A 24049-nucleotide genomic window follows, 5' to 3' on the forward strand; every position below is an offset into this window, starting at 1 on the left:
GTCGTTCTCCTCACCTCGTACTTTTCAGAAATGGACAGAATTTGACAAGCAGAACTTAGCAGGTACAAGACAACAGCTGGGACTCCTGTAGGGCTCAGAGATATCTACAGGGGGCCACATTCTGATGCAAGAAAAGGATAGAAAAATATTTATACTCAACGAAAATAGAACCTGTATTTTTCCCTCTTCGTCTTAGCACTGTAAGAAATTGTGCATTTAATATTTAATGAAATAGGTCAGAAAAGAGCAAATCCATCAAAATATTACTATATTAGGTAATTAGGATATTGGATAAAATAAAACAAAACTGAGAGAAAAAAAAACCGGAAGCCATAGGGCCCTTGCCTTGAACAAGACTTAGGTTGATCCAAGGTGTGCACAAGCTGACCCATCTTTGTACAACGTACGCACTCTCCGTGGAACAGTGGGGTTTCCCTTCTTTATCTATCAAGACCAGGCTCATGTTTCAAGACCCTACCCACATTCTACACACATCACAAAGTCTTCCACAATTATTGTCCCCGGGCTTATTTTCTTTCATCTTCATAAGAGATCACTCACTTATTCAATATTTGAAATATATTTATTAAACAGCTACTGTTTACCAGACATCATGCTACTTTCTTATGTTTTAATCATCAATTAAGGTCTTTGTCTCTTGGGTTCTGAGCTTTAGCTTTGAATGTCCAGGTAGCCCCTCTGCGTCCTTAGAAGGTAGGAAGCATTTCCTCCAACAATTCCTCATATACTACTAGTTGAAGGAAGGAGAAAGAGGCTAAGAGTTCCTATCAGCAAAGAGCAGCATCAGGGTCAGGGATGAAGGTTGGACTGTGATCTCTGGATCTCAGGAGCACCTCGGCATTTGTTGATAGCATCCTCTTTTGCAGACATTAAATGTTCCCAAGCACGCCGAGCACAGTCACCTGAACCTGCTTTACACAGCAGTATTGACAATGTCCTCGAAGGCATCCAGGGAGCCAATGTAGGGTTACCCTGAAAGTCCTTCTGTTACTTTAGTGCCCCCCCCCAATGGTTGCAACTCAGCAGTACAGTGAGCCTTCCTTTCTTTTTCTGAATCTGATTTACTCCCTGCCTGTAACAGACAAGGATCCTTGACCTTTGTTGTGGTAAGAAGTGCTGTTCCTCTAATGGACTGACAGATCTCTGCACTGTGTCATTCTTCCCTTCAGAGGTGTGATCTTCTCTGAGGCGCTGGAAGTCGTTCTTCTCTAGGGAACTTGGAAATAAATGAACAAACAAAAAAAGATGAACCTTAATCAGAAAGAAAGGTGATGGCTAAGTTGGTTCTTAGTCGGAAGGAGTAATATTGCACATGCTGTTTCCAATTTCTAGACCACTCTTCCTGTGGCTTTCCTGTCCCTAGCTCCTGTTAATCCATTGGGAATCTCAGCCCAAATGCTGCTTCCTCTAGGAGAGTGTCTTTGACCACCCCTGCTCCATGCTGGGCTAGGTATTCTTCCTGTGTGTTCCATGAGCAATCTGGTGCTTCTTGTAAAGCACTGGTCTGACTGCATCCAAGCAGCTTGTTTACAGGTCTGTCTCCTTCTTTAACTGTGAGGTCAGCGAAGGCAGGGAGTTGGCTGCCTTATTCACCCTGGTATCCGTGACACAGTGCCTGCCACCCAGCAGAGCTCAAGCAATATGTGTGGAAAGAAGGGAAGAGAGATGGAGAGAAGAAAAAGACAGATGGAAGGGAAAAAGGGAGGGAGGGAGGGAGGAAGGAGGATTAGTTCATTGAGGTATAAACAGTGCAACGATAATAATGAAACCCTACAATAATTACTATACTGCTATTAAGACAAAATGCGCTCTTGGCATGTTTCCTACTTGCCCAAATGGGCTACTCAAGAAGGATTTTTCCAAGAAGGGCTCAAGTTTGGTCCAGGTAATGTAGTATGTTCTAACAGGGTGTAAAAGGAGAAACCTAACATTTATTGAACACTTAACTATATCAGTGTCTTAGTCTGCTTGGGCTGCTATAATAAAATACCATAGATTGGGTGGTCTGAACAAGAGACATTATTTCTTACCATTCTGGAGGCTGGGAAGTCTAAAGTCAAGGTGCCGACAGGTTCGGTGTCTGGTAAAGACACATTCCTGGCTTGTAGACAGCTGCTTTCTCACTATGTGCTCATGTGGTCTTTTCTTAAAAGTGTGTGCTTAAGAATGGGAGGAGGGGGAGAGGGAGAGGCAGAGAGGGAGAGGGAGGGAGGGAGAGAGAGAGAGCTTGTGTGGCTCCCTGTCTCTTCCTCTTCCTACAAGGGCACTAATCCCATCATGGAGGCCCCACCTTCATGACCTAATCTAAACCTGATCATCTCCCAAGACGCCACCTCTCAATGCCTCACATGGGAGGGGAGGTGTGTAGTTAGGGTTTCAACATGTGAAATTGGGGTGGGGAGGCGCAAACATTCAGCCCATAACAGTCAGATGTTTGCTGAAGTTCTGTTTATGCCTTTTCTCCCCTCATTTACTCTTCACAACAGCCCTGGAAGGTGGTTCTTGGGATTTTAACTTCACAGGCAAGAAAACTGAGTTTCAGAGAGGCTAAGACATTCCCAGAGGCCACTCTGTGCCAGAGGTAGCACAGGGACCCCAAGCGAGGCATTTGTCTCAGTTTCCACATCTTCCCACAGGACATGCAGAAGGGCCCTCGAGTGTTTCAGAATTTAGTCAGAATTCCCAGATACGAGTCTTGAGTCTTTTACTGTAGTTGCAGAGCTATGGACGTGTCCTCAATTCTAACAGCTTCAGAGTTTTTAGGGAAAACTTTCTTTTCATTTGGGATGAGAAAGGGGATGTTTCTTTCATTCAACAAATGCATGTCCAAAACCTCCACGGGTCTTGGCCTTAACTTATACTCTGGGGGCTTGTCATGGACAGATAAGCCTCTGTCCCCCTAAAGCCCACTGTCTAATGGGGGAGATGGAAGAAAAATGAAGACAAATGAATAAGATAATTTCGTTCAGAAACTAATTCTGTGAAGAAAATGGAAGAGGCGTTTTAACTTGGGTGGTCTGGGCAAGTCCGGGTGGCAGGACGAGGGGGCCAGGCAGAGCTCTGGGAAAGGAATATTCCAGGCACAGGGAAGGACAAGTGCAGAGACTGTAGAAAGTGCAAGACTGGCATGAAGGAGAGACTGAAAAAGGGCAGGATGCCTGGTGTGTCCTGAAAGAAAGAAGAGAGGATTCAGAGAGAAGAGGAAGAAGGGGGTCAAGGAAATAGAGACACCCTCTCGTGTGACAGCAAAGACTGCACGTAAAATACAAAAAGTATTGTGAGACGTGCGCATTGAAGGTGAGGTGGGAGAAGGACTCAGGAAGATGGGGCAGAAATAAGGAAGAGAGAAGGCAGATGACATGGGGATTCCACCTCGACATTGCCCCCTCTGTGGAAGAGCGGAATGTTCCATTTTAAAGTATAACAAGATTTTTTTTTTTAAAGTATAACGAGAGTGGGGGATGGGGAAGGGGTAGGGGAGAGCAGATTCCATGCATTTATCATGGGTGAGTTAGTGTGCGTGGAACTTTCTACTCTTGCCTTCCTGGGTTTTGTGAGGCCGAATTTATATGCATGGCACTAAGGGTGGCCTTTTTCTCTCTGTCTCTCATTTTCTCAGTTTTCCTTTCTCTGTGTGTGTGTGTGTGTGTGTGTGTGTGTCTTTGGGAACTCTGGAGACAGAAGATTCCACCCCAGCCGGCAGCTGTATATCTTTCAAACGGTGGCTCCCCAGGCCAAATCCCCCTCCAGGTTATTTATGGCTCCCATTGAAGCTGGCAGGACTCGGGCGCCCATGTAGAAGGCGCTCAGCAATGGGCCTCTTTGTTGGACTCAGGTCATCGGGAGATGACACCGGCGGTGACTGCTATGTGAACCTCCGCTGCCGGAGAAATGGTTATGTAACTTTAAACAGTAATGACATTTTGCAGAAAAGTGCTTTTTAATTGCTATGTCTTCATTATTCTCTTTCAAATTTGCCCAGGAGATTCCGCCTCAGAGACAGCTTGGCAGGTTCTGGGTTTCCATTTTTAAAGAGCAGCCAGTTTTGTGTTTCAGCAGCTCCCAGAAACCCCCCAACCCCAAACTTCATCTGTTTTCAGTTGCATTAAATGGGGTAGGTAATCCTGCCTTTTGTATCCTTGCCAGACGGAGAAATGATCTGACGCAGTTTTCAAAAACTGCTCTCCCCAAATTCCTTTTGGGCTGGAACCAAGAATAGAATATTTTATCCCCTACAAAAGGGAGAAAGAAACTGATGAGCAAGTGAAAAAAATAGGACTGAGAGTATAGTCTGTACAGTTTCTTTAAGCAACAGAAACTTAACCCCAAACCACAGACTCAGATGCCTATAGGGGACAGGGAACAGCTAAAAATAAATTTTGCTTTGGAAGCGAAAATGGTGATACAGATAAAATGCTTCAATAGTGCCTACTCTGAAAGAACTGGAGACTTGGTTTAGAAGGACTTTACTGCTTGATTTGGTTTTCTCTACCTTTTGGTATTTGCACCGCAACCCTCCGTACAGGAGCCCGTCTGAGCAATGACAAACTCATTTGGACCCTTCGGTTATTGGGGTGGAGCTCACTCAGCCTTGAGGTGGACCCTCAACCGGGCTGTCCAGCTTTGTCTGTTAGAACCTCTTCCGTGCATGTTGACAAATGATCCACCTTTCCGAGGAGCCATCCTACCAGTGCTGCTTCAACAAGCACAGAATTCTAAACCCCACGTCTGGTGGAAGCTCTCCAAATATCTGAACACTGCCTTGTGGGTATTTTTTCTCTGATTAAATACTCACAGCTATTGTTCCTTTATCCTGAAGTATCTGTTGAAACGTAAAAAATCTTTAAAAAGAGGAATGGCATCATTGACATCACAGTCATCGTCATCAAAAACAGGAATAAATCACATTTATTGTTTGTTTGCTATGTGCCAGGGACTTGTTCTAGACAATTCTCAAGAATTATTTCACTTAGCTCTCTCAGTAACCCTCTGATGCAGGTACTAAAAGTATCTCCATTTTAGAGAAGAGAAAGTAGAGCCTTTGAGAGGTTGGCTAACTAACTTGAGATGCCTTAGTTAGTCAGTAGAGGAGCCTGGCTCTAGCAATGCCCAGCTCTTAACTACTGTCTTATGGTTTCCTACCAGAAGGCGTGCTGGAGACACAGTCTTTTTTCACAAGGTCCCTCTGAAAATAGTCTATTTTTAGCTGCCGTAGGAAGACAGGTTGAAATGATGGGCTTCATTTTTAAAAATAATTTGAAAGCAAGAGAAACAAAGATAAAAATGTAGAAACATAACTGTGAAGTTGAGAGTGAAAGAAGTGTTGAGTTTATTCAGCAGGTCCTTGATGAGTAGGATTAGGGGTGTCCCTGAAGCAGGAATGAGAAAAAAATTTAATCCAAATAGCGCAGTTCTCTTTTACGCAGTGGGTAGTAAAACCATTACCCCACTATGCACTGGTGGCAAAAACTGTTGGCAGCTCCAAATGAGGCAGAGAGAAATGTCTCAGGTGAAAGTGCTTGGATGAATGAATTTAGCCCAGAGTTGTCCTGTTTTTTGGGCACCATAGGCGATGGCCTGCTGTGCTGACATTTCACAGGTATGAGAGTGGTGCTCATGCCCAGATAAATCCTTCTCCATCATTGGCCCTCCAACTTGGGACTTTGATTAGTCAAGTATAGAGAAAAGATCATGAGATGTGGTCAAGAGTACTCATAACCATGAGCTACTCTTTTCCTCTCAGTGGGCTTTGCCTTCTTCATTTTTAAGCAAAGAAGAGAAAATTAATTTAATTTGATGCCATTCTCCACTGATATTTATGTGTATGTGTGAGTGATACAGTGGTCCAGTTAAATTATATAACTCTATTTATATCATTCTTACCCTGGAAAACTACCAAAGTATTCCCGTCAGTCACAGGATGAAGTCCAAGTTCCTTAGCATGACGTCCAACGACCTTTGCACTCTGGCATCTGCCCTTTTCTAAAACCCATTCTCCTCCAGCACTGCTCCCCCATGCATCCAAATTCATTTCATTTACCAGCAGTTCCCAGACATGTAAAGTCTTAGTTCTTGGTACGCCTCTCTTTAGTGTAGGTTTCCTGTTCTTTTTTATATAATGATCTCTTATTCACTTTCAACCAGCACGAATATCATCGCCTCTACGAAGGTTTCCCTGCTATCCCAGCAGTGTTTTCTGCAGGCTTCTGCTGTCCAGTTGCCTCATATGGCCGGCTCTGCCCTGGGTCTATAAGGCTGTGTGATGACGATGTGTGTCCATGTCTATCCCTGCTGATTATATTGTAAACTCCCCAAGGGCAGAGATCGTGCCTTTTTTCTCTCTGTAGACCTGGTGCCTAGCTCAGGACTTATGCTTCATAAATAGAGTTCATAAATATTAGAAGAAAGGAAAAGGAGAGAAATGAAGGAGATAAGGAAAAATAAACAATAATCTTATACTATAAGGGTCTTCTCCCAAAATGGAAAAGGTATATTAACAGATCTGGCTCTAGCGTCAGTCCTAATATCATAGAATAGAGTATGCAGTGCAGAGATGGCCAAGGTCACGACCTGAGACGTTTACGTAGAAGCGAGGCAACTGGAGGCCTCGCCAACTATGGCCTGCGTGGACCCAGGCAGGCCCAGGAACAGTTTGGTTACAGTACCCAAGGAGAAAGCTAGCAGCTTCAGACTCCTACGCACCGCCTCCTGAAACTGTTAATGAAACACCTTTTCTAACCTTTCCTTTTCCCCTCCTTGCTGTTCTCCAACAGGTCTTCAGATCATCTTCCCTCAGTATCTGCAAGAGAAGTTCGTGCAGTCAGCCTTGAGCTACATCATGTGCAACGGCGAGGGGGAGTATGTGTGCCAGAACAGCCAGTGTAGGTGCCAGTGCGCCGAGGAGTTCCCGCAGTGCAACTGCCCCATCACCGACATCCAGATCATGGAGTACACGCTGGCCAACATGGCCAGGTCTTGGGCCGAAGCGTACAAGGACCTGGAGAATTCAGGTAGAGAGCCTGACGCCACTCCTGCATGCATGGCCCCGTGCCACGTCGAGACAAGGAACTAACCAGAATTAAGGTGGCTGAGGGGAACGTTCAGTGACCCCCAGTTTTTTCACTTTGGAGGCCCCAGAGCCATTCTAGAAGCCGTTCTGGAGCCACTGTGTCAAAGAGTGGGCACTCAGTAAATCTCCACCAAATGGAATAATGAGTAACATAACCAGATTTGCAGTCCTATGATGTGTTGCTTATGTGGTACCCAGACAGCAGAGAAAATAATGCCTCTTGGCACGTAGGAAGCCTCTGCAGAGGTTAGTCAAAGCTAGGTGTATTAATTCCTGAGTCTGTGTGTGTGTGCCTGTCCCTCTAAATAAATGAACACACATATGTGTGTAAATATGGGTATGCATATATGAATGTATAGGTACATATATATGTAGATACCAATCTAGATATCCAAAGAATTCACAGACTTTCATAGTTGGGAGTCACTTTTCAGGTAATTTGGCTATTTCCTGCTTTTTGTGGTTGAAGAAAAATGAATTTCAGGGGAGGAAAGTCGGTCACCAGAGACCACAAAGTAGGTGAGGTGCAGAGTGGAAGCTCTGCCTCTAGGTACTGGGCCGCCCAGGCCTTGATCATCTAACTGTGCAGGTGATGCTGGCGTGTGAATCACATGTGTGTGAGGAGTGAGGAGCTCCTGTGAGCACATCCTATGGCGCTGGAGGGAGGTGTGGTCAGGGAGTCTGGAGAGGCACCTGGAGGGAGAGCCTCAGTATCTGTGTGCAGAGATCAGAGGGTGAGTGCAAGTCGACCAGTGGGAGGCGCCTGGGAGAGAGATGGCTGCGGTGTGGGATGCGGGGGGTGGTATAGGTAGTAAAATGGGAAGTGTGCAGAGATGCTGAGATATTTAGAAGGAAAAATTAGCAGGGCTTGATAGTAGATTGGCTCTGAGAGTTGAAGGGAAGGGTATGGAGTAGTCCAAGGACTTCTTTTAGGTATGCTTGTTAGACAATCTGATGAATGTTGGTAGCATTCATGAAGCTAGAACATCCTAGAAGTTTTGGAAAGAAGACTGTGCACTCAGTTTTGGACATGAAAAGCATGGGAACCCTTGAGACTTCCAAAAAAGAGATGCCGAATAGGTATTTGGCATTTAATATGCCCTCAGAGATCTGCTAAATCAATGGACATATGTAGGGAGCGCTTCTGTTTTTAACACAACTTTATATTCCTTAAATCTATTACAACAACTGCATTGAGGTGAGTAGTGATATTCCTGTGTTCTAGAGGAGTGGGGGTGTGCCAAGCCCCAGTGTCTCCCCCAGGGTTACACAGTTAGTAAATGACTGCGTCGGTAATGGAATCCCTGATTCCAAATCCAGCGCTCACAGCAGCTTTTGTAACATTAATTCTACATTACTCACCCCCAGGCCTCAGTTCCCTCATCTGATAAATGAGAGGACATGTTTGTGTTTTTAATATTTGAATTTATTTAAATCTTTAGCCAAGAAACCCTTTGATCAAGCAAAATCATACCTTGGAGCCACTGTGTACCACAGATAAAAGCTGAGCTGGAGAGTGCTGGGTTTGAAAACCACAGGTTTCCATGAACTCTAAGCCCCCATGAGATCTGGGAGCACAGAACACATCCATGATTCTGCTCTCACGGGCTCATCAAGTGGAGCTCTGATGCCTTAGGAACCTGGACCCATTAGTCCATTTAAGATCCTGGGAATCCATGAAAGAGGAGAGAATCATGATGGAAATGTATCATGTATTATGACGGTTATCTGGCCTCAAACAAAAGAAGCATTTGATGAAGTGCTTTTGAAAAGAGATGCTACTGATTGCTAAAAAGCAGAGGGGGTGTAGGCTGTATGCACAAGTAGTAGGGATCCCTAGCATAGAATCCTTGTTCCCAAGGTAGAGAAACAACATTGAGTGGGTGGCTGGGTGGGGGAGGAAACGCAGAAAGCTGACATGCTGCAGAGTAAGCTGAAAAGGCCACAGAAATGATTTCTGTGTCACGATTTTTCTCCACAAAAGCACACTTTCCCTCTAGATATCCCGCACTTATCTATTTGGAATGTTTGCACCCACGAAGACAAAGCCATCCATCCACACGTGTGTGTGGCTTGTACATGGGTACTTTCCTCCTTTTCACTTGCAACCTGTAACCTTAATGACTCAGCCCCAAGTAATTTGCAGGAATTAATGACTGGCCAAAGGTCAGAGCCATTGATCCCTGCATGGCTTGAGTGTTAGTGGTCAAATAGGACCTAGTTTACACATGTAAATGGGGGTCTACGCCTCCTTTATTGGGAAGAAAGCATTCTGCTTTTAGTCAAGAAAATTAAATTATTTTCACTTTTAAATTAGATGTTCATATCTGACCCAAATTCTGGTTCTTTGAAAAGACTGTTATCTCCTTCGAGGCCAACGGAGCCCTCTACAAGATGAGCTGTGTGGCGGGGAGAGCTGGACTGGCCAAAGCAGCACAGTCATTAGGGCCAGTCCCCTGCCTCCAGCCGGCCCACTGAATAAATCCATCAGTGCAGTCATGTGTTATCCTTCCAATCTTACACAACCATCCACTCAGCACTTTCTGGATATTGAAAACTATTTAGGCAGACACCGTCTCTTAAGATTTGAATTAGATGCTGTTATTGAGAGGTGGGGAAACTGAGGCGCTGAAAGAATAATGGATATACAGCCATCCAGGGTCAAGAATCAGTCTGAACTCATGCATGTCTGACTGTCTATAACAAGGTGCCTGAGGCCTCCTAGGAATCAGACTCCTGTTTCAGCACCACACCACAAAATATATTTATGTATTTTAAAATATATAGTTTTTTCTCCCAATTCACCGATCCTCTTTATGTGTTGAGAGTAAGTGTAATATGCTACATAAGGATTCAGAGCCAGTCTAGAGTTCTAATTCTGCCATTTGCTGGCTGTGTGACCTTGGCACGTTAACTTCTCTGTGTCTTAGTTTCTATAAAAGGGGACAGTAAAAGCACCCACCTCGTACGTTTGCTATAAAATCACTTATATATGTTAGGTGTTTAAGACTGACCCTGGTGCTTATCGAGAGCTTTGATGGCATTTAAAAAAAAAAATAAAATGAATGCCTAACATACCTGAAATTTCCTTGTAGAGTTTATGGAAAGTATCAAGCTTCAGATACAGATAGATAAATTAGATAGATAGATGATAGATAGATAGATAGATAGATAGATAGATAGATGATAGATAGATGGATGTAGATAGATCGATGTAGATAGATAGATGATAGATAGATAGATAGATAGATAGATAGATAGATAGATATAGAGATTCCAACCTTTAGCCTTTAGCCTTTTTTTTCCTGCAAAATGATCAACTCCTTAATTCTTTAACTTTCCCAATAGTTGAGGTGCGGGTGCTGAATGGGGGTAAGTATTAGATCTGAAAGCAACAGCTCAGGATTTAGTTCTGTCTCTTGTTGCCTTTGGACTGTTCTACCTTCAGAAAATCATTTTCCCACTCAAGGCTTCAGTTTCTCCAAATGTAGAACGAGAAAGCTGACCTAGATAATTTCCAAGTCTGTGTCACCTTGTAGTATATGCTGACACACTGAAACTCAGCATCACAAACTGAGGCAGAAACCCTCACCCAGGAGACCCAAGAGTTTGTCCCCATCTCTCAAGCTGGATTTTCCCAAAATGTGACTTGATGTAAGGTGCTCCACACATACAGCCCCCAGTGAGAATGGGGCACACCATGGGGAGGGTGATCTCTGTCAGTTCTCTGTGGAGCCTGCAGATTACATCAAAGAGAATGTTTCATTTGCTGCTAATATCCTTTCACACCTCTCTATCACTTGCTACTTCCCTAAATTTCAAAGTGAGAACAGGCACAGAGGTTTGGTTATTTAGCAGGCCACAGCATTTGGCTAGAATTTATTAACATTGTTTTCATCATATTTATTTTTACAGCTTTAGTTTTATAGCATCCATTCTACTGAAGGCATGGGATAGTGATTTTCTATGTAGACTGGATAAAATTTGGTTTAATTGATTCAAAGAAAGTATTAAGTAACTAGAAGTCAAGTGATATGTAAATACTATTATAAAGTTGCATTCAAATGGTAGAGGTTTGGGCAGCCCCATCTGAAGCAAGGATATGGGATGCAGGTTCACTTCTGCGGTAGCAAAGGGAGAGACCCATCATGGAAAGCACAGTGGCCTCTTCACTGCCCGCTAGGAGCGGAGCAGGCTAGTGCCATGTTTACGGGCCTCCAACAAGCTGGCTCTATGGCGGGCCTGCTTTACTGGTGGGTGGGGCTTAGCATCTGAGGCAGCCTCAGATGGACGCTGTGTCACGCTCAGCCCGTCTCCTTGGCCTCTGTCTCTTGCTAGATGAGTTTAAATCCTTCATGAAGCGTCTCCCTAGCAACCACTTCCTGACCATCGGGAGCATCCATCAGCACTGGGGCAACGACTGGGACCTGCAGAACCGCTACAAGCTCCTGCAGAGCGCCACGGAGGCCCAGAGGCAGAAGATCCAGCGCACCGCGCGCAAGCTCTTCGGCCTCAGCGTCCGCTGCCGTCACAATCCCAACCACCAGCTGCCTAGAGAGAGGTGAGTGCCGGCCTCCGCACCACCTCCGCAGGCTCGGCCCTGGTGCAGCGGCGCGTGCAATGCAGAAGCTGTATCTGGGGCTCATGGCCTTGCGTGGTTCAGACCCAGGGTTTTCTGGACTGGCTCTGGCTTCTCCCCTGCGGGCTCTGGCTGCGCTGGATTTCTCACTGTTTCCTGAAAATACTCTGAACTTTCAGGCTCTGTGGTGTGTCTGATCCATCTGACTAAGGAAGGAAATTAGCAATAGCCCTGACTGCTCTGTGACATTATTCTGGTTGCTTAGAGGTATTATCTAACTTTAAAATTACTTGGCAAAGCAGATTTTAGCATCCCCATCTTAATGGTGAAGAAACTGGGTTAATGAATGAATCAAACAATTTATTGATTGAGGGCCTTTGATCAGGGCTTGGAGTAGAGGAAGTAAAGGAGGCATCTGCCATGACAACTGTAAGGGGTCACTCCCTTCCCTGTCACGCGGAGGGTCCTCACCTGAGAGGGAGTGCCTCCTCAAATGCCCACCTGCCTCACTGGCCTCACCCTTGTTCCAGCCCTGCTCTCGATGCACCAGGCATTCTGATGAATGGTGAAGACCACAGGGGTGAACAAGACAGACAGGGCTCGTACCCTCATAGCACCTTACTCTCTCAGGGACCCACAGGGAAGAAGCTAGAATTCAGATCCGCGTCTCTCAGACTCCACTCTCCCAGAGCATTTGTGAGTTGCCTCTGGGGGTTTCTGTGTTGGCATCTCCAGGGTTTCCAGGAAGGCATCACATTGGAGAGCAAGAAGGCAGGCTTCCGCCAGAGCAGCGATGCTTTCATCTGTCTCATATTTGGGGGTTCCATGTTCAGCTTTATTCAGTGACAGCAGATCCACTCTTAAAAAGACTGATGCTAAGTCACCTTCACTTAACAGATTCTGTGTCAGCCATGTATTTTGTATATGATTGCTACCCGCATTGTACAGATCAGAAAACTGATGCTCAGAGAGGGCAAGGAATTGGTCCAAAGCTGCAGTGTAAGTCGGTAGCTGTCAGTGGAGGTGGCTCTGTCCCCAGGGAACATTTAGAAAGGTCTGAAGACATTTCTGAGTGTCATAACACACGTGGGTGCTACTGCAGTCCCCACAGCAAAGAGTGATCTGGCCCCACAAGTTAGTGGTGCTGAGGCTTGGAAACCCTGATATAACAGGAGGAGACAAGATATCCCCTGACTCTTTGTCTCTAAGTACTATGTTCTTAATCACGCTGCTCTACGTGCACTCAAAATTTAAAAACCACTGCTTTTTTTTTTTTTTTTTAAGTTTTTTTTCAGGTCTTTATTGGAGTATAATTGCTTTACACTGTTGTGCCAGTTTCTGCTGTACAACAAAGTGAATCAGCTGTATTTATACATATATTCCCATATCCCGTCCCTCTTGAGCCTCCCTCCCACCCTCTCTATCCTACCCCTCTAGGTCATCACCAAGCAGAGAGTTGATCTCCCTGTGTTATGCAGCAGCTTTCCACTAGCTATCTGTTTTACATTTGGTGGTGTATATACATGTCAACACTGCTCTCTCACTTCCTGCCAGCTTCCCCTTCCCCCGTCCCCGTGTCCTCAAGTCTGTTCTCTACATCTGCATCTTTATTCTTTCCCTGCCACTGGGTCCATGGGTACCATTTTTTTAGATTCCATATACATGCATTAGAGTCTCCCTCCATCCCAGCCACCCCCACCCAAGCACTCGTTTTTCTAGACTCGGATCAAATGCTGCCTCCTTCAGGAAGTCTTTCCTGATTAACCAGCCGATATGGAGGGCCCCTTCCTTTAAGTTCCCGTTAACCTAAGACCTGCACACGAGTCAGCAGATAGTCTTCTATTTCCCGTAATGAAACCTGCTCTTTGTACCCTCGTCCATGCTCATCTCCCTTCTCCCCGTTCCCTCCAGCTCCGAGCCCCCTGCTTTGCATCTCGCTTTTGATCCTCAATTTGTGATACAAATGGAATTTCGGCCAGCGGTGGCTTACTTGTTGAAACGCTGCAGAACCAGGGACCAGGAAAAGGGCCCAGTCACAGATGGCTCCCTTGTCATCTGTGACAGATGCCCAAACTGCCACCGTGAGTGAGGGTCTGAAGTGGATTCCATTTAGACCTACCAGGCATCTGTCACGTGGCCTGCATCGGGCCCTGAGGGAGATTCGGAAATGAACACAGTAACAGTGCCGTGAAAGATGGCTCTTAGAGGAGGAGTGAGGAGGGGTTCTGCTGGCAGTCAGGAAGACCTCCCCTCCTGCGAGGGCTGCCAGAGCAAAGCACCACTGACTGAGTGGTTGCAACAACAGAAATGTATTTTCTCCCAGTTCTGGTGGCTGGAAGTCTGAGCCTGAGGTGTTGGTTTCTCCTGAGGCCTCTCTCCTTGGCTTGTAGATGGACATCTTCTCCCTGTGTCTTCACAGGGTCTTATATCTCTGTGTACCTATTCCCAATCCTCCTTTCTTTTAAGGACACCAGACCTGTTGGGTTAGGGCTCACCTCAGTGACTTCATTTTAACTTAATTACCTCTTCAAAGACCTTATCTCCAAAAAGAGTCACTTTCGGAGACCCTGGAGGTGAGGACTTGAATGTATGGATTTTGGGGGGATGTAACTGAGCCTAGACACCACAAGAGGTGGCTTTTGATCAGATCTCTAAGCGGAGAAAGTGCATTCCTAGGCTGCCCACACTGGCTGCACGTCTGGACCAAAGGGTAACATTTAACCATCGCCAGGCTTTAAACAAATGTACCTGCTAGTTTTGTTGGTTGTCACTCCAGGGAATGAAGTGGAAAGTCCAGAAGCCCAAAGACGTGGGGAAGACACATTTATTAAAGGTGAGCAGATTGTCCAGGCACAGAGTATAGGGTACCATCGGGCACAACGGGTCCAGGTAAGGCTCAGGAGGGCTCCGGAGGAGAGGTGAGCTGGACAGGCCTTAGAAGGGAGGAAGGAGGGACAAAATCGGGTAACGAGAAGAACACGGAATAGAATTGGGGGCTGGATGAGATCACACCCTACCCTTAGCAAGCTGTGTGACCTTGAGCAGGTCGCTTCACTATTCTGAGTGCAGATGTCCACATCTGTAAGTTGCTCTCCCTCTGCAAGCCATCAGGCGTCGACATCTAGAAACGCCCTGCCACCCCTGGGACCTGCAAAGAAAGAACTCACAGTGTTGCCGTCTCTCCTCCTGAGATGAGAAAACTTGACCTAATCCTTACCTCCCTCCTCTGCTCACCTGGAGAGGATGCCTGGAATTCCACCTTGGCAAGTCACTCAGTTATGCTGACTTAATGCGCACTGGATACTGGATCCTGGGGGGCCGGGGACACAGAAATGCAGCTCTGTGCTGATTCGTCTGAAGCTTTCCCATGAGAGCTGAACCTCCTTGCCGGCGGTGGGCTGCTCACTGCCATTTGAACCGGGGGCTTTAATGAGCATCTCTCACACCAGCAGGCAGGGCACCTCCCTGCCACGAAGCAGTGTCAGACAGAGGTGCTAACACTGGGGACCTCAGGCCACCTGAGCTGAGCAAGCTGGAATTTGCAAATGAACTGCTTGCTGTGCTGCGATGTGTCTGTGTCCTGGGCTCCATGGGAGCTGAGGCCACCGAGCAGATGCCATCATTTGTGTCAGGAAGGGTGGCATTGTTGAGGTGGGGGTGGCCTTTAGCAGCACACAGATTGGGTCCAAATCCTGGCTCCATCATTTACTAGCCTGCACCTCATTTGCAATGTGGGATAATAACGCTGGCCTTCAGGTTAAATTTGAGGATTAAGATTTTAAAACTCAAAAAGCCTGACTCAGTTGAGAGAGAGAGCGTATGTGTGATGTCAGTACAGGTGGCCCCCGCTATCCGAAAATAGAGCTTTTCTATGAAACTTTTCATGAGCTGAAATGCCATAAAGCAAAGAAGCAGTTACTTTTTTCCATAAAAGCTAAAAATCTTTGGATTTCTTCTGGTTAGTGAAAACGTGTTTTGTAGGTCTTTTGTAAAAGCAAAGTGGCTTAATGCAAACTTCTGAAAAGTTGGGGATACCTGTGTATGGATTCTCAAGGTCAGGCACTGTTCCGAGCATCTCATATGAATTAACTCACTCCCTCCTCCCCGCCCCCACCATTGCAAGGTTATGAACTAGGTACTCTTACACTCTTACTATTTCTACTCTACAGATAGGGGAACTGAGGCAGACAGTTTAATAAAGTACCCAAGGGCAATAAATGTTATTTTATTGTTACCTATAAAATCCAATGAGAAATCAAATATAGATAATTGGAGCTTGGTTTCAGCACATGTTGGAACCTTAATATTGGGCTAGGAGGCAAAAGGGAGGGGTTCTGGTTATCAGCTGTTGCCAAAAAATTCACCCAAGACATCTTGGCTCAGAACGACACTTACTATCAACTGTCAGGATTCAGTAGATTGACTGGGCACAGCTGGGGTCCCTCAGGTTGGCTGGGACTGGGGTCACCAGGAGCCTTGACTGGATGTCCGAGACGGCTCACTCCTAGGGCTGCCAGGTGATGCTGGCTCTGCACGTGTCCTCTCCATGTGGCCTGGGCTTCTTGAAACCTGACAGCCTCCTGAGGCGAAAAGGAAACTGTAAGGCTTCATACAACTTAGCTTTGGAAGTCAGAGAGTGTCACTTCTGCCATATGCTATTGTACAAAAGCCCAGCCCAGGTTCAAGTGGGTGATCCTGGAAGGTGTGGGTCATTGGGGGAAGAGGAGAACTTTTCTGGAGATTAAGTAGTGCAGGATAAATGGAGTATAATTGGAGCTAGAGGTGACCATCCTGTATGTAGGGCAAATAAGATGAATGGTAACAATAGTAACAGTCACAGAGCTGTAACAAACACTTACCGAGCAGCTGTTTTCACAGGCAATGGAGCTGGCTGCATGTAAAGATTCTGGAGCCAGACTGCCTGGGTTCAAATCCCAGCTTTACTGCCTGCTCACCTTACAACCCTGGGGAAGTCACTACCACCTTTGAGCCTCAATTTTCTCATCTATAAGATGAGGTTAATAATCGTGCCAATCTCATAAGGTTGTTTTGAGGATTAAATGCTTGAACCCACATAAAGTGTTCAGAACAGGGCCTGGCACATGAAAAACACTCAACACATGTTAAGCTATTTTTATTATTTTTGCCAGGCACTGATTTTTGCATACAACTTGCTTAGCCCAAGGTAATATTCATTGTGCCCCAGTGTTGATGATAATGATATTTTTTTCATCTAATCCTCACACTATCTCTGTGAAGTTGATGCGATTGGATTTGTTTTTATAGATGAGGGAACTGATGAGGCCGAGATGGAATTAACTTGTCCAAAGTCACAGGGCAGATAAGCAGCAGGATTGGAATGGCCTTGCTGACACCACGGGTAGGCGTGGTGATCAAGAGCCCTGTGCCGGCTCTAGGCGGTGAGCAGAAGCAGGAGAGATGGCTGTGCTTGGTTGGGGCATCTTGCTTTGAGTGTATAATGATTCTAAAGGTTGGGTTAGCTCCTCAAGGTCATGGGGTGATGATAGACCAGGAATAGAGTTCCATAGGCCTGAATGTGGGGTGCTGAGATTTAAGAAATGGCACCAGTTGTAGAAGCCTGAATCAACTCTGGAGCCCAGGTAGACACTTCAGACACATCCCCTGTAAGCAGAGAGAAGGTCCAGTGCAGGTCAACTCAGCAAGGATTTCCCAAGAACTTACTCTGTGTGGGGCTCTGGAAGCGTTAAGATAAATTAGACCCATCCCACCCCAAGTGTCAGTGCTTGTTGGGCTGAAGGTAACAGGACTAATTCCAGACCACACCTTCAAGTGGGGAATTCAACACCCAACCCAAGTGGGTTCCCATCATGTATTAGGTAATTTTGAGGGTCCCAGGGATACTGTGGTGGATTTCTTTCAGCTTGTTCATGAGCTGGCCCTAGAGTCAGACCACAGTGCTGCGGTTGGACACGTCAAGGAAAGGCTGGACCCACAGGGAGGGACTGCCCAGGGAAGGTTCCTGTGGATTGTTCCGCTACTAAGAGATCCTTATGTTGTGCAGTTAAAAAGGGGGAGGGACTGGGAAGTGGGCTTTGAGTTTGGTCACTACTATCACTAGACTTTCTGAACCTTGGTTTTTTCACGTGTGAGACAGGCATCATCATTTCCTCCTCCTGCCTCAGAGGGTCTCTGTCTGGCTCACCTGAGACAGTGTGTCTGACAGCACCGTGTAAACTCTGAGTGCTCTGTGAAAGGGGGCTCTGCAAGCAGGGTGAATTTGGGATTAAATTCATCCGGGAGAGAATGGGGCTGAGTTTAGGTCCAAGACAACCCTTTAAGGCGTTCCCACTGCCCTGGGCACTGTCCTACACACCCTCACCTCATTTAATCATCATAACAACCCACCCTGCAGCATAACTCATCCCATTGTGTGAATGAGGAAGTTCAGACCCAGAGATGTTAATTGACTTGCTGAGGATTATACACCAAACAAGAGGCAGGCTTCAAACCCTGGCAGCGTCCTTTCCTGTAACATCTGTGCTATTCTGTCCGCCCTGAGGCAACATGATCCAAGGTGTTCAGATCAGCTGCCTAAACTACAGACTGCAGTGTGATGGAGATCCCCTCTCACTGCAAAAGAGGGAAGGAAGCAGGGAGGGAGGGAGGAAAGAAAAGAGAGAGGGAGAAAGGGAAAAAAAAGGAAGGGAGAGAGGGAAAGAAAAAAGAAAAGAAGCACAAAATCATCTTGAGCAGTGAATTCTGCTGGCTTCTGTGAAATTCAATAAATGTTTACTGACTACCTGTTCTCCCATCCTGTGACAGACACTGTAAGGCACTTAAAGATACAAGCGAAGGGGTCTCTGTCTTTAAAACATCATTATATAGCCTCAGGATGTGCTTTTGAAAAGGACACTTGTTTGAACCAGAAGACCTGAGTTCAAGTCCTGGCTGGGCCCTATGTAAGCCTGACTAAGTCCACACTGGGTCTGTAGCATACATTCCAAGATGAGAACACTGGATGCGAAAAAGGAGCTTCGTAGGGACGGGTACGGGCTGAGTAGAGAACAGTTACACCTCACCTTTACCCAGAGCATCTCTTTATCTGTTTTCTTTATGGGAATTCTGCATTAAAACTCATTTGGGAAAATAAGGTGATTTTTAAATTTTTGCTAGAACAATTTTAAAACAACTGGGCTCAGTTATCTCTGAGGTCCTTCCCAACTCCTAGGAGAAATATCACTCACAGAGAATGAGAGAGTAGCTCTTCAACTCCAGCATATTGATATAAGAACAGTAATTGAAACTTTGAGCCATGTTGCTCTCTGATGATGCTAATTAGTCAATTTTGATGAGCAGCTTACCGTGCAAACTAAGATCTTCTTTTGCCCCATATGATCATGGCCTTTTAGCTAAGTCTCCCCAAATCTACTCAAATCACTTTCTTTTTTTTTTTTTTTTTTGCCTTTTCTTTTTATTTATTATTTTTTGGGGGGTACGCCAAGTTCAATCATCTGTTTTTATACACATATCCCCATATTCCCTCCCTCCCTCAACTCCCCCCCCCACCCTCCCTCGAGTCCCCCCCACCCTCCCCATCCCAGCCCTCTAAGGCATCTTCCATCCTCGAGTTGGGCTCCCTTTGTTATACAACAACTTCCCACTGACTATTTTACAGTTGGTAGTATATATATGTCTGTGCTACTCTCTCGCTTCGTCTCAGCTTCCCCTTCACCCCCCGCCCCCCCCAAACCTCGAGTTCTCCAGTCCATTCTCTGCTCAAATCACTTTCCAATCTGTATTCCAAGAGGCAGTCAGAAGCAAATTTGATCTTATCACACCCCTACTTAGAACCTTTGGTGACTAACCCCTGCTGTTAGGAGAAGGAGCAGACGCTTAAGAGGACCTGCAGGTCTGTCGTGATATGGCCCCTGCCTGCCTCTTCCATTGTTTCATATCTCTTCTTGGGTCTCTCAGCTTCAGTCCACTAAGTGTGCACCTCCCACCCCACAGGCTTCACACAGGCTGTTCCCTGTGCCTGGAAGGTGCCTTCCTTCTTCCTTACCTGTAAGAGCGTGTGCATCCTTAAGCTCTCAGCTCAAAATCCTGTGTTCCTTGCATTGAAAGGCTATATCGGGACCTGTTTTACGTACTTTCCTAGCAATCTGATTTCCCAAATCTCAGTTTACCACTATACCTTCGTTTATCCATTTATTAACACCTGTCTCTCCTGTGAGACCATCAGCTCCATGTACACATCTGGACCCATGTTTTTCATCAGTTTAGCAGCCTGAATTCCTAGCACAGTCATTGGCACACAGGAGCTATTTTTTTAAAATATATGCTCAATGAATGGGCAAATAAATTATTTTCTACATGGAACAGGGTCCCAAAAACATGTTGACACAATATTTTAAAATTGTATCCCATTGCCATATAAATAATCTACAGTTTTTTTCCTATTACGCTATATATGGTTAGATTGTCTTTCTCATTCATAAAGGAAGAAACTAAGGCCAAAGGGAGTTAAGTTGACTTGTCCAGGGTTACTCCAAGAATGTATGGACAGGGCATGATGAAAATTCAGGCCCTCAGACTGTGACAGCCCAGGCAGTAAAATGGAAACTGCAAACTGAGATTGCCTTTAATTGACCTTATCCAAACTCTGCGAGTATCTGTTAAGTCCATTACTTTGGGAAATGCACCCTAAAAAATGGGGGACAAAATAGACCCTTCCCAGAGTTTATTTAATTCAGTGAGATGAAGAAAAATTCTTAGCACCAACTTGGTGCTTAAGGGCAGTGTGATTTGATATCCTTCCTCACATCCTGTCCTGATTTTTGTAGAGGTTATAGTATTGTAAGGCAAAAGAGATTCATGGAAATTTAACTTGAGGGCAGGCAGTATAATTATTGGCATTTTCCAATGACTCCTGGTCTTCAGTTTATTTTTACTTCTCATATTCACATGACCTTGACCCAGCTGTCTGGGCGTTAGCCAAGCACAATGTAATTATGCATTGTTGAGATGAAAATCTCTTGGGGGCAACCACCTCAGGCTCCAATCCTGGGGCCATAGCTTCTGAGCCCATGTCAGCTTTTAACAAACTTCCTGCTCCAGACAGTGTTTAATTGGTGTCTATGGAAAGATTCCAGCTACCAAGATAATTGTTAACTCTATTGTGGGGACCCTTGGTATCCACACTGATTTTGATTCTTCTGTCTGAACCCTATACTTACTTGCCTCTGGATTTAATCTCCACAGACTCCTGCCGTGGGGCAGAGGGATGTGACTTCTTATCTTTTATTGAACTGAAGTCAGTGGCAGTTTATTAGACTGACAGTCCCCGCTCTCCCACTTATTAGATGTGTGACCTCAAAAAAAAAAATCTCGAAACCTACCCGAGCCCTGTGTTTCCTCATCTGTATGATCAGGATAATAAGAAAAGCTACCCTATGGAGTTGATGTCTCAGTCAATGTATATGATATATGTGAAAATGCTTCATAACCTATAAAGAAATGCGCAAAAAAAAAAAAAAAAGAAATGCGCAGATACAATGTTAATATAATCAAGAGCACAGTGTAGTAGACGCTAGATGTTTGACGAAGGCAATGTTTCTGCTTCCAAGAAACAGATCCTTCCATTGGAGAAAATAATGCCTGAGCCCAACAAAATGTAATAAAGCAGTAGAGAGGCAATGAAATTTCAGATACCTAAGACTTTAGACTCTGGAGTCTGACAGGCCAAGGTATGGACTGCCATTTACCAACAATGGAAACTTGGCACAGTGTTAACTTATCTGAGCTTCATTTTTCCAATTGATATGGTGGAGATAAAAATGATACCAGCATCAGAAAATCAATAAAAGAACATATGTGCCACTTTTAGCACATAGTAAGAAGTCAAGCACAAGGCTCTTTATCAGACAAAGTTAGAAACCAATAATTTCTCAGTTAATAGAAAAAGTTAAGTGAAAATAAGGAATCCTAAAATGTATACAATGCTGCACATACATAAGCATTATTTTATCTTACAAATATGTAAATATATCTTTCTTGGCCAGCCTTTTGAGGTAGGGCCAAAATCTTTTCGAAGGGTGTTTGTATATTCCATTTGACATTTTCCTGGCTTTCTTGCATAAACCACACCGGTAATTGTATAGTATTTCCAACTTTGGTTTATTCAAAGTGGAGCAACGGCTTAAAGACTCTTAAGAAGCAGTCTAAACGTTTGTATATTTTTATGAGCCCCCTCAATCTTTTTCAGGTACTTCTTTATTTAAATTGATGGCAATTCTTTCATCAACTGGTCTTTATAGAATTTTCCCGCAGAATTCAAATGAGTTCCCACAGGAAAAGCTCTCATTTCATTGATTTATTTGACTTTTAATTTCATGATCTCATAATAGCAAATACAACTGGCGTAAGCAGGTTTGGGAACAAACAAAACTGACTCTTGGTAAATGTGCGTGTTATTCAGAGGGACCAGAAGCCCGTGGGTTTTGTAGGAGCGTAACCGACTCGCCATGACTATTCAGTGTGCCAAGAGCATCACACACCACTCTGATCAGATGGAAGGGAGAGTGTCAGTTGTGTGCCAAGTCACTTACAGGCAGGTCAATTACAGGAGCTTGTCCTGAGACAGAAGCTCTTATTCCTACGAACTAGCCACTATAATGATAAATAATGGTAATAATAGATAATGTATAATGACTATTTATTATGTACCAGGCACAGCTTTAAATGCCTGACATAATTTACTCATTGAATCCTTACAACAACCCTACAAAATAGATTCTGTTATGCTTCCCATTGTATAAACATAGAATTTGAATAGCAGTAAAGGTAAGAAGGGAGAAAAATGTATTCCTGTCGGGAAGACTGTAAGAATCCCCTTTTCTCTTTGCCTGGATTATTCTATTCATCTTTTAAATTTCAGATCAAAATCCCATTTCTTAGTGATGCTTGTCCTCACACACTGGACCAGGTTGCACTGTCAACAGTATGTCATTAGTGCATCTGGCGTGGAATTTTTTTCTACCACTTGACACATTTGCAGTTGTGTGTTTAATCCCAGACTTCCCCTACTTGACTACAAATTCTGTGAGGGCAGGGATTCTGTTTTTCTTGTTCACCAGGGTATCCCCCCTAGTAACAGGTAAAGTGTCTGGCATATAATGACACGGCATTTGCTGAACTGAAGTGAGGGACCATTTGAGATGGAAGTTGAGGGATGATGATACTTTCAACTTGAGGTGGAAAGAATGGTTTTCCATTTAAGGAAGCAACATATACTTATGAAGAACTGAATGCAAGACTGATTTCATCCAGAAATGAGAAATCAGAGAAAGCACATAAATCAAGATTGAGTACGTGGGTTTTGGAACCAGGCAGTCTAGTGTAAAATCTTGGTGAGTTGTATCTTCTGGCTCTAAGTATCCTCATCTGTAAAATGAGGATAATAAGAGTACCTTCTCCCCAGAGTTATTGTGAGGGTTACCCAAGATAGATACACAGTGTTCTTAGCATATGGTAAGTGGTCAAGAAATACTAGCTCTTAGTGTAATTGTCCTTATTGTTATTGAATAAGATTAGACCAGTATTTTGAAATGAAGTTATGGAGGAATTGAATACCTAACAGTGGAGTTTGTATATTATCATTTAGGTGATGAGTAACCACTGGAGAAAAATAAAAGGAATGCACTTAGGGACTGCTCTCTGGTAGCCATTCAAAATATGAACTAGAGAATCAACGGAATTTCTCTCGCAGGTATAGAAGGATTCGGTGTTTCTTTCCTGTGTTGACATGAGCTTTACCGCAGATCTGTGGGTTAGGGCAGTGGTTCTCAAACTGGCGTGGGCATCACAGTCACCAGGAGGGCTTTTTGAACACAGATGGCTGGACCCCTCCCCAAGGTTTCTGATTCCTTCCATAGGTCTGGGATGGGTCCCAGATCCTAGATGATAGTGATATTGCTGGTCTGGGGACCAAACTAACCTTGGATTAGAAACCTCTCATCTCACCACTTGTGCACTTGGTCGAAACCAAGCAAAAGTTAGTTCCCTTAAGGAAGCTGACAGGATATTGGGAAGGAATGAAGGGATGGGGAGGGGAGGAAGTGGTGTCTTTGATCGAATAAGTTTAGGAAGTGTAGAATTTTTAAAAAATTAAATAAAGAAGGGGTCCTGAGCATATTTTTTAAAACTTGTGTGGCCATAGATCCATTCTTTTTGAATTTTTTTAAGGGATTGGGCTCCTCAGCACACAGCCTTGGAAAAGAATGATTTACTCCAGGTTCAGAGGCAGTGACCCAGATTACTTGGGGTGCTGCCACAGGTTGTGATTTCCTGATAACAGAGATCCGCATCCTTCAGCCAAACTTCTCTGAGTTGAGTTTCTA

The 24049-nt window shown here is 44.8% G+C and overlaps 1 protein-coding gene across 1 annotated transcript in view; it reads left to right on the forward strand.

Annotated features, from left to right (window-relative positions):
• Positions 1-24049, forward strand: part of BRINP1 (BMP/retinoic acid inducible neural specific 1) — a 176461-nt gene that overhangs the window by 137564 nt on the left and 14848 nt on the right. The window contains exons 6-7 of the mRNA XM_057722973.1: positions 6795-7031; positions 11429-11651. Of these exons, the coding sequence (XP_057578956.1) occupies positions 6795-7031; positions 11429-11651 (460 nt within the window). The remainder of the gene's footprint in view (positions 1-6794; positions 7032-11428; positions 11652-24049) is intronic.

The sequence above is a fragment of the Hippopotamus amphibius genome, chromosome 2 (genome assembly GCF_030028045.1).
Source record: "Hippopotamus amphibius kiboko isolate mHipAmp2 chromosome 2, mHipAmp2.hap2, whole genome shotgun sequence".
Classification (NCBI taxonomy): domain Eukaryota; kingdom Metazoa; phylum Chordata; class Mammalia; order Artiodactyla; family Hippopotamidae; genus Hippopotamus; species Hippopotamus amphibius.